This window comes from Myodes glareolus, chromosome 19 (genome assembly GCF_982192425.1).
Source record: "Myodes glareolus chromosome 19, mMyoGla1.1, whole genome shotgun sequence".
NCBI lineage: Eukaryota > Metazoa > Chordata > Mammalia > Rodentia > Cricetidae > Myodes > Myodes glareolus.
The window spans coordinates 29,483,851-29,496,860 of record NC_142044.1 but is presented as its reverse complement, the minus strand read 5'-3'; the positions used below and the strand labels follow the sequence as shown (position 1 = coordinate 29,496,860).

Here is a 13,010-nt window from a genome sequence, read left to right as displayed (position 1 = left end):
GACGCCATCATCCATTTGGCACTGTGTAATATTTCACTCAGTGGACATACCGTAGCTTTTCTATTGACCTGTGCTGGGCCTTTATTTGTAATAGTTTGGGGCTGTTATGAATGAAGTCTGCAGTGTACATGTCTGTGGGATCAGTTTCTTGTGTATGTGGGACCTCATCTCCAGTATTTGTCAGGGATTAGCTCACAGAATCGGCTCAGAAGCTTTGTGACCATACCTTCATTCCAGTTTTAGGTGGGAAAATTTAGACCTGATGACTTGTGTAAGATCTCCCAAGCCAAGAAATTCATGACTGGGATTTGAACTTGTGGCTTTGTCTGCAGCATCTGCCTTCCTAAGCCTCTGGCCTTGCCTGGTTCTTTCATGGGCTGAAGACAGAGCAGGCATCCTTGCAGTGTCCTGGTGGGAGGTCTGGTCTTTGCCTCTGTCTGATGTCACATAGCTGGCCTCACTCAGAGCCAACAGCCCTGAGAGAGGATGTATACTTTTGGCTCACATTCACGTTCAATGTCTGGAAAACCCCTTGGTTGCCCAGACTCCGTGATGCACCGTTTACTGAATGGAGCATTCTCCGCTGCTGAGGTAATAAATGTGACGACACTTTGATGTCCCCTGAGTTTCAGGGCAGCAGAAAACATCCCCCTCTGCTTTGGTGTCACTCTGGGCTTGTAGCTGAAATGACTCGGAGCAACCCGAGGGTGTCATCCCGCAGTTCAGACTGTCCTCAAGTCCTTTGAGGCTGGCCGATGCCCTCAAGTTGCCCCTGTTCATTTTGGTCAGATTCCCCAGGGTGTCTTTGTCATGGCTTAGCCTCCTTGCTGGCAAAGGTTCGTTCCTTCTGATCCCCTAAGTGACAGGAGCAGGTTGCTCGGAGGTCTACCGTGAAGCAGGAATCCTGAGTTTAGATGAGGCTCCTGAGGGAAAACAGGGCCGCCCTGGTAGAATCCTTCTGGGTGCCCGTCGCTGTCACTCAGTCATCTGCACTGGGCACCACAGACATGCCATGAACCTAGATCACAGCTGTCTCTGCCCCAGCCATGCTCTTCCTCCCTACCGCTGTGGCTTCAGTGGTGACAAGCCTTTCCCTCTGTCCCCACAGGAGGAGATGCACAACAATGCGGAGGTGGTGCACACATACCGCCAGCACATCCTCAATGACATGAACCCCAGCAACCTCCACCTATTCATCAGCGCCTACAACAGGCAAGAGCCCTTGGGCAGGGGTGGGCCCGGCCATGTCTAACAGGGGTCCTCACCCGCCTCCTGCAGCAGGCCTGCAGTGGAAATGAAGGCCAGGGCTGTACAGCTGTAGGTTAGTAGAGTGGAGTCTGGGGAGGACAACGGCTGGGTGGATGCTGCCTGGCCCTTAGCACTGAGTGAGCTCTGCCAGGCAGGCTCTGGCTGATGCTTCTATCCAGACTGTGGGACCAGGTGAATAGGACCCAGCTGAGCAGTCAGGGTGGAGAGTTGCGGCATGTGCCCAAAGCTGACTAAGAGTAGAAGCTGCTGTGGGTAGACTTGGGCAACAGAGCGAAATACTGTGGGAATGCAGAATACTGGAGGCTGCTGGGAAGCTTGAGAACCTTGTTCAGAGCTTTCCTGGGGAGGGGACTGCACAGGGTTGTTAGCATCAGTGACAGGTTCTGGACCACGCACTCATGCAGCCTGCAGAGTCACCTCTGCTACACTTCCAACACAGGGCCAGGAGTGAGCCCTGCAGGCATCTAACTTAGGACAGTGCCTAGGACTTAACCTCTTCGCAGTGAGTTTGCATTTGCAATGAACTAAGCCTCTCTGATGGGCTTTGGTGCCCTTTTCGCAATCCTGTCAGCGTCTCAGTGCAGGAGACCTGTGGCGTTCTCACTGCTGTCTGAAGATACAAATGGGTACCAAGAAGAGGGGAATGGGCTCCTGGCTGGACAGTGGGAATCACAGGAATGAACTGGTGCCCGCACAACAGCCGATGGAAAGGGGCTGTCAATGATACCATTTCCCGGAAAGGAAGCAAAAGCACAGAAAGGTTTAGTCTTCTTCCCAAGATCACACAGCTAGGAAGTGGCGTGGTATGATTTGAATGCTGCAATGCTGGCTTTGGTCTCAGAACTTCAGAGGGCAGAGGGGTCAGGTGTTCACATGCAGGGATTAGGTCCAGCCTGGACCTCTGCTAGCACAGTGGGACACTAGTGCAGGCTTTGGGACACATAGAGAGCAGGTTTGAGGCTTCAGAACTGCTGAGGACATCCTCCAGTTAGGAGTGGAGGGGAGGGGTGCCAGGAGGCCATTCTGGAGATTTTGCAATGGTGGGTGGTGGGTGGGGGCTCTAGCTATGAGGACAGGGAGTCAGGGACACCTAGTGAAGACCTGCTTTGTTTCCCTGTAGAAATAATATTAACACCGATAAATTCCAGGAAAAATGAGGAAGGCTTCATTAGAAACAGATGAGACCTGTTGACTCTTAATTACTTCTATAGACACTAAGTGGTCCTGGGGTCTTGAGAGCTACATGACCTCGTAAAGATGATCTGTGGGTCTTCTTCTAGAATGGTCTAGGGTGGGATCTCCAGTACTGGCATGGTGGGAGTGGCTTCTGGGACAGTTCTGCCAATGCTAACTATGTTCATGTTGTCTACAGCCGGCGGGACCTAGAGATTGAGCGGCCAATGCCTGGAACCCACACCGTCACCCTGCAGTGAGTGGATTCCTTCCCTTCTGTGGCCAGGCTATCATGCTTCACTCAGGGATGCTGGTGCAGGCTTCTGCTGGGTGCAAGAAATGCCCCCGTAGGATGGAACACTTTGGTAGAGATGGCTGACCGTATCTTACCCAAGGGATCTGACTTGACCCTCTCCTTGTGTAGTTGGAGTCAACATGGGGCAGGAAGTTTGCGACCATAACTGGAACCCTTGAATCAGGAGGCTGACTGCCTCTGTTAAGCACGTTCAGCACCAGTGACTGAGATAGGCTGTGCTTCCCAAAGCCTTGAACTGAAAGATACAGGACCTGGCAGAAGAGAGTTCTGTATAGTTAGTATTCAGTGGTTGCAGCTGACACATTCTGCTGGCAGTGAAGGTGTCTTTCTATGGTTCCCCTTGTGCACCACACTGTCAAGTACTTATGGACCTGGCATGTGTCATTTTTTTTTTTTTGTCATTCATGCCAGATGTTTTTTGGTTCATCATAATCCCTGGAAAATTCCTGTTCCTCCTTCCCCAGGTAGAGGGGGGGTTGGAACGAAAGCATTAAGACACAGGAGTCATTGGGCTGGCATTTTTTTTACTAAGGTAGAAATAACTGCTAGCCCTCTTTATTCAAAGTTCAAAACCGAGGATGGTAGCGTAGGGACATCGAGGTACAAAAGGTGCAGGAAACCTATGTAGCCTTTAGAATCCTGCCGCAGCCCAGAGACTAGCATGTCAGAACCTGGAGCTGGATCCTGGGATGACTCCTCTTTCCCTGTCCTGTGCAGGTGCCCTGCTCTGCTGGTGGTTGGGGACAACTCTCCTGCCGTGGATGCTGTGGTAAGTATCAGTTCAGCAGACCCCAGATGCTCACCTGTATGAGTCTCCCTGTTTTTCCCTCCCGATGCAAGGACATTGTTTAAATGTCATGCCAGGCTTGGAGCATAGCTCAGGTCAGCTTTTCAGTGTGGCCCCCAGTCCTGGCTGCCCGGCCACCGGCCTCCCCTGCCCTCCAGCTGTCCATGGGCACCTCATCCACATGGCAGGATTAAGGCTAGGCTTCATGGATAGGTGTTCTCCCCAGTCTTGGCAGCAGGTGGGCTTTTCCCTTAGCAGAAAAACAATGCTTGAAGCTGGGTCACGCAGAGCTTTCTCCTCTAATTCCCACCTGCAGTGCTAGGGAGACACAGAGAGGTTGGCCTGCTTTCGGACATCCCCACACCTGGGGAGATGGGAGTAACGTGAGACTGTTACTCAGAGTCCAGACCATTGCTCTGCCTCTCCAGTGCTCCACAGAGCTGGGTGTAACCTACTTGGCTTGTCTCCCGGTCACAGAGCTAGTCATGGCAGGGCCAGGCTCCAAAACCACTCGTGTTTAACAAACCAATGCCCACCTTCTTTCTTCATGACTGAGGGAACAGGGGTGTTCCAGATGGTGGGGCGGAGTGCAGGGGAGACCAGGGCACTCCTGACTTTGGCTGTGAGTCAAGTACTTACCTAGTCTTTCCTCTTGTGCAGGTGGAATGCAACTCCAAGTTGGACCCCACGAAGACCACCCTGCTCAAGGTATGAGCAACAGCAGGGCTGCAGCTGGCATAGTTTAGAGGCCCCCAAATGTTTTCAGACCTGAGCCGAGCTAGTTGAAGCACAGGACTGTTGTTAGAGCCTTGAAAGTGAGGATTTGGAATTGGGTGTCGTGCATATCCCTGGGTTCCCAGCATTCCAGAGGCAGAGGCAGGAGGATCTCAAGTTTGAGGCCCTCCCAGACGACACAACTTTTTTTTTTCTAGGCTAGCCTAGACCGTACTTGAGACCCTGCCTCTGAAAGGGAAGAAAGAAAGGAACATGGGGATGGGGAGTTAGTTAAGGAAGCAAGCAAGCTTGGAGCCAATCTGAGGCTGCAAAACAAAGTGGTCCATTCTGGGGACCATACTGCAGGGGGGCTACATACTTCTGTACATGCAGCTGGGGGAAGATAGACTGGGACACAGGACCAGAGTCTCCTTTTCCTAGGATGGGGCAAGGACATCCCTGCACCAGAGGGATACACCACACCCCTGTGTAGTGAAAGGGTGTGAGGCTCAGCAGTCTCCTCTGGCAATGTTTCCTGAGTTCAGTGTGATTGCTACCTTGTGCTGGGTTAGAGTTCTGCAGAAATCCCACAGCATGCAGTCAGGGCATGTTTGCACCCCTAAAGCCACCTGTGTGTGGCAGCTGTGCCTGGGTTGTGCCACAGGCTCAGGCTCCTTCCTGAGGATCTCCCCACTGCTATACTCTGGAGGCCAGGATCTTGAAAGTTAAGCCGCCCTGGCTTCCTAAATGACATAGTTGAGCCAGGTATGCTTTTAGGGGTTGCATGGAGTGGTCTGTAGGGGTTTGTTGCTGTGTGTAAGCTTCAAGGAGTAGTTGCCAAGGAAGACAATAGATTACAGTCAACAGCAGCACCCACCCACCACCAACCCACCCAGAGCAGAGTCAGGTCGGTAATCCTGGGGCAGAGCTGACTGCCACAGCTATGATCTAGGTGTTCAGTGCTAACCAGCCTCCCTCCCTTCTAGATGGCAGACTGTGGCGGCCTCCCGCAGATCTCTCAGGTGAGTGAAACGGTGGCTTTCTCACTCAACACCTGTCACCATCCACTGGTGGGGGCGGGTGCACCTTTGTGACCTAAGAACTCCCCTTTCCCCACTCCCTCTGCGTGGCATCCAATGGCACTTTATGCATATATTCTTCATAAAATGTGCTTTATAACTGTGGATTTCCTAGATCCCCATCAAGCAGCTTGGGGGATTGGGTGACCCTGAGGTCCACAGGCTTAAGAGATTTGCCAGATGGACCTGGCTTGGCCATGGGGTCAGAATCTTGGCTGTCTTGCTCTAGCCAGGGGCTACTGGGAGCTCAAGCCCAGAATAGAGGGACAGAGAGACTATGGCACCAAAATGTGTGTGTGTGTGTGTGTGTGTGTGTGTGTGTGTGTGTGTGTGTGTAGGCATATCTTTCTTTGTGTATGTGCATGCCTGTATGTATACATGCACAAATAAGAGTTGGACATGTGTGTCTGTGTGTGCACATATGTACATTCATGTGCCTACTTGCACATGTGTCCAGGTGTGTGAGAACCTGTATCCCTGCATCTGTGTAGCTTGCTTGCTCATCTCCCTCCAGTCCTTGACCTGCTCCCTGCTGTCTTTATCTGCTTGCAACCAGGACAAATCTAGCCTGGGCCTGGACTAAAACTATTTAAACACTGGTGAAAATTAAGCCTCAAGCCTGATTCCCATGTAAACCCTCCCACTGTCCCTTCCCAGGCTGGGCGTGTTTGCAAAAGACTTTCTTACTTTTGTTCAGATTACACTTTTGCTGTAGTTCTCAGAGGCTGTAGATAGGTGCAGATATTTCAGCTCAGCATGTTAAGGGGAAACTGAGGCTGGAGAGAAGCAAATGTTACCTATGGTAACAGTGGCCAGTGGTGCCCTGCTGGCCCCCTCTTCAAAATCAGCCCATCTTGAACAGATGTCCTTTCTCTCTGCAGCCAAGTCATGCCCTGCTTTACCATTGCTTGTCGTCTCACAAAATTACAGGGGACAACTTTTGCAAGGCTAAAAGTCACCCAGGCTCTTTGCCTCCTTGCTGATGAGTGGCAGGAGTTGGTGCCGGTAGATGCAGGGTGGTGACCGCATGGCCTCTGACTGTGAGAAGACTGAGCCACTAGGCACACAGTGAGCACACAGATGTGCCCTTAGCAGCACCTCCTTGGTCCCCAGTTAGGTTGAATGAATCCCACAGATGAAACAGTGACTTTGGAGGTGGCCTTAGCACTGCCTCCTCATTTAACCAGAAATAGCCTACGTAACCCAGCTAGTGATAATAGACATTCATCCATCTAGCCAACCATTTCTTTCATCTTTCCTTCTGTTCTTCCTTTCTTCCATGTCTTCGCCCATCCATCTTTCTCCCCTTCCTTTCTCTACCCATCAATCCTGGTTTTATTCATCCATCAGTGTGCAATCTGACTTTTTATATCTCTTCTTTCTTTTTCCCTTCTTCTAGCTCATGCTTCTGCTTTCTTCCCCAGTTTCCTTCTCTTTCTTCCCTCTGTCCTTCCCTTCACGTCTCCATCCCTCCTTCCTTCCACCATTTCTTCCTTCCTGCCTGCCATCCCTCCATACTTCCTTTCCTCCATCTCTCCCTTCCTCCATCTCCTCTCTATCCCTTTGCCCTTTTCCTTCATCTCTCTACCTCCATCCTTCCCTTCATTTCTCCACCCTCCATCCTTTCTTTCCACTAATATTTTCCCATCACTGTCCTTCTTTCTACTCACCCAACCATTTTACCATCAACCTGATGTGAACCACTTCAAGCACATAGTTCCTGGCCTGGAGGAACTGATTCGCCCATGCGACCTTCACTTATCAGCTCTGGTCTTTAGGTAGGCCACTGCCACCCCATCTGCTCATCTATGTTGTGTGCATTCAGGAGCACTGACCTTGTCAGTCTGGTGCCAGGTTTCCTGGAGATATTTCTGCAGAGTCTCTAGCTGGCCAGGTGGCTTGTGAGACTGGGCTTTAAGCCCAGAGTCTGACTTGACCCTATATGCAGTTGAGGTCATTGACCCAGAAAGTCTGGCATCTTATTCATGCTTTTTCAGCCATGAGGCAGGTTAGAGATGTTTGTTCCTGGCCAAAGCTGATTCTGGACTCCATAGCCATCGCTTGGCTTTATGTTCTTCCTGCCCACGTGGGGTGGCTCTGTCTTGGACAGAGCTCTGGCTTGCAGAAACAGGTGGCCTATGATGATCTGGACCTCCAGAAATTGACCGTGTGTACTCTGTCTTTCCTACAGCCCGCCAAGCTTGCCGAGGCCTTCAAGTACTTTGTGCAGGGCATGGGATACAGTAAGTATGACACCTTGGGCGCCAGGCACATGTGGGGATGGTGATGTCACAGCTAGAGATATGGGGTAGGGGGGGTGCTCTGTCATCTTGGGTGGCTTCAGTTCTTAAGCGTTAGGCAGGTCTGAGAAAGGAGCCGTCACAACCATGCATTGCTGAATGAGGAATGACTCAGTAACCAATTTAGTTTCCAGGCAACACACAGCACACAGGATGTTCACATAAGCTAAGATGGTGACGGTGTCTCTGAGCAGTGTGGTCGCAGGAGACCTCATCGTGCATCCAGCCCGCTAAATGAGACGCCATTATATATGCATGAACCGTGGATCCGACATTTATTTAGCTTTGCGTGGGAATCCTTTAATGATTATTTGGGGGCAGGAGTGAGACAGAATATCCCTATTGGTCAGGCTGGTCTTGAACTCATCATATCTTCCTCCTTCAGTATTCCAAGTGATGGGATTATAGAGCGGAACCGCTATACTGAGCTAGAACTGTCCCTTTCAATTCCCCTCCCCTTCAAAAAACAATGGCCAGCAGCTGAACAAGGAATGCCCCTATTTCTGAATACATCTGCTCAGAAGATCAGAGTTTGTAGCAAAGGTGGGGAGGAAGATTAGTACATCTTCCCACTCCCTTCCTTTAACCATCACAGTAATCCTACAAGGGAGGGCATAAACAGGCTGCAGAGGAGTCATCTCTGGAAGGCTGAGGAAACCTGAGCCCCATGTCAGACAGACCAGAGTGCTGTAGACCAAAAGCACAATGCCTTTTTGCTAGACCATTAAGTCAGGGAACTGAAGGACTGAGCATCCTGCTTTAGGGACTTCTTTCCTCCTGCTTCAAGCTTAGAGTGAGTGTGTCACCCATGCGGCCTCTTTTTCAGAAATGCCGAGCTGTGACCAGGACTCACAGGTTTGGCTGGGTCGCCTTGGTTGACACTGGACACTGGTTGATTAGCATATTGGTTACGGTTCATGCAGCTCCTCCTGCCTGCTGCTTAGGGTTACCGTCCATGTGACCTTCTTCACTGGAAAAGTCTAACCTCCTGTTTCTTCCCTACACCACTCACCCATTTAGAAACAGCTGGGCCTATTTGGTGAAGCACTATAAATTCCCCATGGGCCTTCGCCCGCACTTGCTTCTCAGCAGGACAGAGTGAGGCAGCCTGATGTGAGGGCCTCAGACAAGGTCCACGTCCCCAGCTGTCCCTCACCAACAGAGCACATTTGCCTGTGGACCTCCCCCTCCACCCAGCATGCTTTCCCTAGTGGAAATGGGTGAAAACTGTCCGGTAGTCCAGTTTCCCTTGCTGGATGTGTATCACAGCCTGTTTGCTGTGTGTTCTGGAAGGAAAATAAGCAAAAGCTGAGCCTTGGTTGTTCCCAAAATCTGTCTCACATCCGTCCCCCAGTTCAGTCTGACAAAGCTTCCCATAGGCCTTGGAGAGATAATAGAAAGAGCCACAGACGCAAAGGTGTTGCCAAAAGAGGAGGCTCTAGCTCATAGAGTGCCTGCCTGTGATGCCTGTGATGCTGGCCCCGTCCATTGTGTGTCTGGTGTGGTAGGAAGTTGCCATTTCCTGGTGAGGTCATCAAGACTCACGGATTTGGGTGGAGAAATAGAGACTCGGGGTAAAAAACATATGAGCCACAGATGTGCACTGACCCCAGTTCTTCCTGAATTAAAAATAGGCTGTCAGTTGTCTGGGGGGTCCACTTCTGTAACCTCAGCAGTTGGGATGCAGAAGCAGGAGGACGGTCAGTGAGTTCAAGGTCATCTCAGACACGTAGAGTTGGAGGTCAGCCTGGGCTAAATGGAGCGTTACCAGAAAGAAAGAAAGAAAGAGAGAGAGAGAGAGAGAGAGAGAGAGAGAGAGAGAAAAGAAATGAAAGAAAGAAAGAGGGAGGGAGGGAGGAAGGAAGGAAGAAAGACAGAAAGAAATAAAACAACATTGACTCTTTAAGGAGGGAATTCCACTGAGCAAGAACTAATCCAATTATCCAAATTTGGGTGTCTGTTCTAGAGCACTGCTTCATTGGGGTGTGGCATTAGTCCCCCCAATGAGTATCCTAAGAGATTCCCCCAGATAGGGCTCTTAAATATCAAGAACGCATTTCCCCAAAAGCTTAGAGGCTGCAGGTCTGAGGCCAAAGTGTGCTCAGAGCTGGCTTACTTTGCAAGACCTTTTCTTGCCTGCAGACTTCTATTGACTGCGTCAGTCAGAGGCCTTGTGTGGCTTGTGGCCGCATCTTTCTAGTCTCCATCCTTTTTTTTTTTTTTTAAATTAAGGAGACTGCTTTTGGTTTAGGGCTCACCCTAATCTAGAAGGACCTCTTCTTAACTAAATATCTCTAAGAAGTGTTCCAAACAAGGTCGTATTCTGAGGTTTTAAGTGGGCATGGATTGGGGGGAAGCGCTGCAGCCCCAGACAGGGTGAGGATCGTGTTGTTCTATCCTATTCTGTCAGTCCTGCTGTGGCATGGGCAGTTGGGGGCTTGCTGGAGCTTGAGAGCTAGCAGGATCTTAGAAGGCAGACAGACTGCTAACATCTCCACAGAAACCATGTGGTGAGACCTTGGATCCTCCCTGGGTTGGGCAGAGACTAGCCTTGCTGGCCTCCATGTTCTCCTGCCTCTTAACAGTACATTGCTGAAGAGGTTCTGTGACCATACGAAGGTCTTCATTTTGCAGACAGGGACAGGAAAGTTTCAGAAGTGACTCTCCCGCAGCCACCCAGCTAATAAGCACATAACAAACTCTGGCTCATACCCATAGCGGCTCTGGTCTCTTGCCATGTGATCATTGTATGCCTTTCCCATGTCTAGGCCCTTTGTGAGGGACATAGAAGGTGGATGGCCCTAAGAATGAAAGCAATAGGGAAGGGGTGTTCATTTGGGTTCTTAGAAGGACACCATGGCTGAAACAGGGCTATGGTCCCACACCTGTACAGGTGCGGGGGGCCATTCTGTCCAGCAGGAATGAACGCCACCAAAAACGAGAATTCCTTCTCTGGTCACATCTTTATTTGGAGCATTCCCTTGAGGAAAATTGGGGGAAGGGAAGATAGTGCAGGGACGAGAGAAAGCTTAGAGAGAGAGCGTTGGGCCCCGAGGCAGCTGCTTTTAAACGGTGGAGCGGCTTGAACGCTGTCCTGATTGGTTAATGCCATTCTGCTGGTCTGAGCATGTGCAGGCAAGGGTGCTCAGCCCCACGTGGCTACCTCCAAACTGCAGGACCACCTGTGCCTCCAGGTGGCTCCCAACATACAGGCTTCCCATATCCTAACCACATTGTGTTCTATGTTCCCAGTGCCCTCTGCCAGCATGACCCGCCTGATGCGGTCCCGCACAGCCTCTGGATCCAGTGTCACATCCCTGGAGGGCCCCCGCAGTCGCTCCCATACCAGCGAGGGTCCCCGCAGCCGCTCACACACCAGCGAGGGGTCCCGGAGCCGCTCCCATACCAGTGAAGACGCCCGTCTCAACATCACCCCCAACTCGGGTGCCACTGGGAACAATGCCGGGCCCAAGTCGATGGAGGTGTCCTGCTAAGCAGTCTGCGCATCAGTCGTCCTGGACTGGTGGGCTCTCCCTTAGCACCCAACCCCTGCCTGCCACCCTGCGCTAATGCGGTATTAATCCAAAGCTGCTTTTGTACAAATGAACTCTGGCGGTGGCAGACCCAAGTCGTTCAGGCTGCTACCCGGGACCAGAGTGGGTGGTGGTGGACAAAGGCAAGAAGCAGTTCAGAGTTCTGTTCTGTTAGCAAGCGGCCCCGTGGCCCCTCTCTCTATCCTCAGACACCAAACTGCCAAAACTAAGGAAAGTAGAGCTGTAACACTGCCTGGCCCCGAGCCCAGGCTGAGCCAGCATCCTGGTTCACGGGCATTTTGCCAGCACCCCCGCCCTGCTTCCTGTTTCCTCCCCACTAAACTCATTCCTGGAAACAAACTTATTTGTGAATTGAAAGGGGAGTGAGGCAGGGAAGTTGGGCGCCTTATTTTAAGAAGGAAAAACAAGATGAGGAGGGAAAGAGGTGGGACCTAGGGCAGGTAGAAGAAACCACACCCACACAGTTCACTTGAAGGAATTAGATTTAAAGTTCTGGATGCCAATACCCATAGCCTGTTTTTCTGATAACCTTTTAATTTGCAGGGGAGACTGGTACAAAAAAAAAAATCCGGGCCATGTAAAGAAAGCAATCCAGCAAATATTGGGTGTCACAGTGGTTTAAGACCCCTGCCCCACAGCCTATCCGCCCCACTGTCCTTGGCTCCCATCCCATAGTGTGAATGAGTGGGTAACACCTTTGTCCCTGGGGAAGGTGGTTTTGATTTGTAGTTGCATTCCTTGAGACAGAGAACTCAACAGGTGACAATGATCCTTGTCTGGGATGAGTCTCTAGGCTGGGAAGGAATGGGGATGCAGTAGACATAGGATTGGGTAATTAATAGAAGAACCCAAGTGCTAGAATCTGGTGGGTGTGATTTCAGTGAACACCAGCCTGTGACCTGGAATCCTGTGTGACGGAGTCAAGCCTCGATTCCCGTTGTTGACATCTGGGGTTGGCTCTAAACTTGATAGCTAAATGGCTCTCAACTGGCCCATTGCTGGTTCTTCAGAGTGAACCATGTACTCTGGTGGGGGATGGGCTGAGAAGGTGGTTCCAGAAGCTGTGCATTCCATGGGAACTCACTTGCCTCTCCTGCTGCCCCTCTTCCTGCCCCTTCTGCTGACTGGGTTAGTGGCGATGCCAGCCTAATGCCCACGCCCTGTACTACTGTCTTTTGATTCTCACCGTGGCTAACCGTGGACTTCCCTATAGGAAATGTGGTCAGATCAGACCGTTGGGAGTCAGTTACCAAGGCCTGGTGAGTTCCAGGACCTTGGACTTGCTAGAGGAAAGTAATCACGCCTGGGAGGCAAGGACCAGTTTACCCACCAACTCCTACCATGGAAGCTTCCTCCAGCCTTGTATAGAAAGATCAGGAATCCAGACCAGGGGGCCTGAATGAGGACAAGGAACCATTGTACACGTATTTCCAGGGCAGTTTCTTAATGAGATGTTTGTATTTATTTCCAGACCAATAAATTTGTAACTTTGCAGTGGCTTGTGTCTTTTCCTTCCTTCCCTGTGAGGGTATGTGGGACACTGTGAAACAGGAAGGGGTGGAGCTTTACCCTTGACATCCAGAGCCCCTGTGTGCCCCTTACGTCTGAAGTTCTTTGCCATAGATTGGTACTGACCAGTAGAAATGGCACTGTCTGTCAAACTTTCAGGTAGTAATACTGAAGAAAGAAGAAACAGGTGAAGGTAATTTACATATTGCATCCCTTTAGCCCAATATATCTAAACAATCACCATTTCTATGCCAACTGCCAGATACATCTTTTTCTGTACTAAGGAACCTACTGTGCAGTCAGCCTAGC

The 13,010-nt window shown here is 50.9% G+C and overlaps 1 protein-coding gene across 1 annotated transcript in view; it reads left to right on the top strand.

Moving 5' to 3' along the window:
* Nucleotides 1–12,686, top strand: part of Ndrg1 (N-myc downstream regulated 1) — a 46,417-nt gene extending 33,731 nt beyond the window's left edge. Inside the window, exons 10-16 of the mRNA XM_087898831.1 lie at nucleotides 1,109–1,212; nucleotides 2,642–2,698; nucleotides 3,476–3,527; nucleotides 4,206–4,253; nucleotides 5,246–5,281; nucleotides 7,530–7,581; nucleotides 10,891–12,686. Coding sequence (XP_087754957.1) covers nucleotides 1,109–1,212; nucleotides 2,642–2,698; nucleotides 3,476–3,527; nucleotides 4,206–4,253; nucleotides 5,246–5,281; nucleotides 7,530–7,581; nucleotides 10,891–11,132 — 591 coding nt within the window. The 3' untranslated portion in view covers nucleotides 11,133–12,686. The remainder of the gene's footprint in view (nucleotides 1–1,108; nucleotides 1,213–2,641; nucleotides 2,699–3,475; nucleotides 3,528–4,205; nucleotides 4,254–5,245; nucleotides 5,282–7,529; nucleotides 7,582–10,890) is intronic.
* The last annotated feature ends 324 nt before the right edge of the window (nucleotides 12,687–13,010 follow it).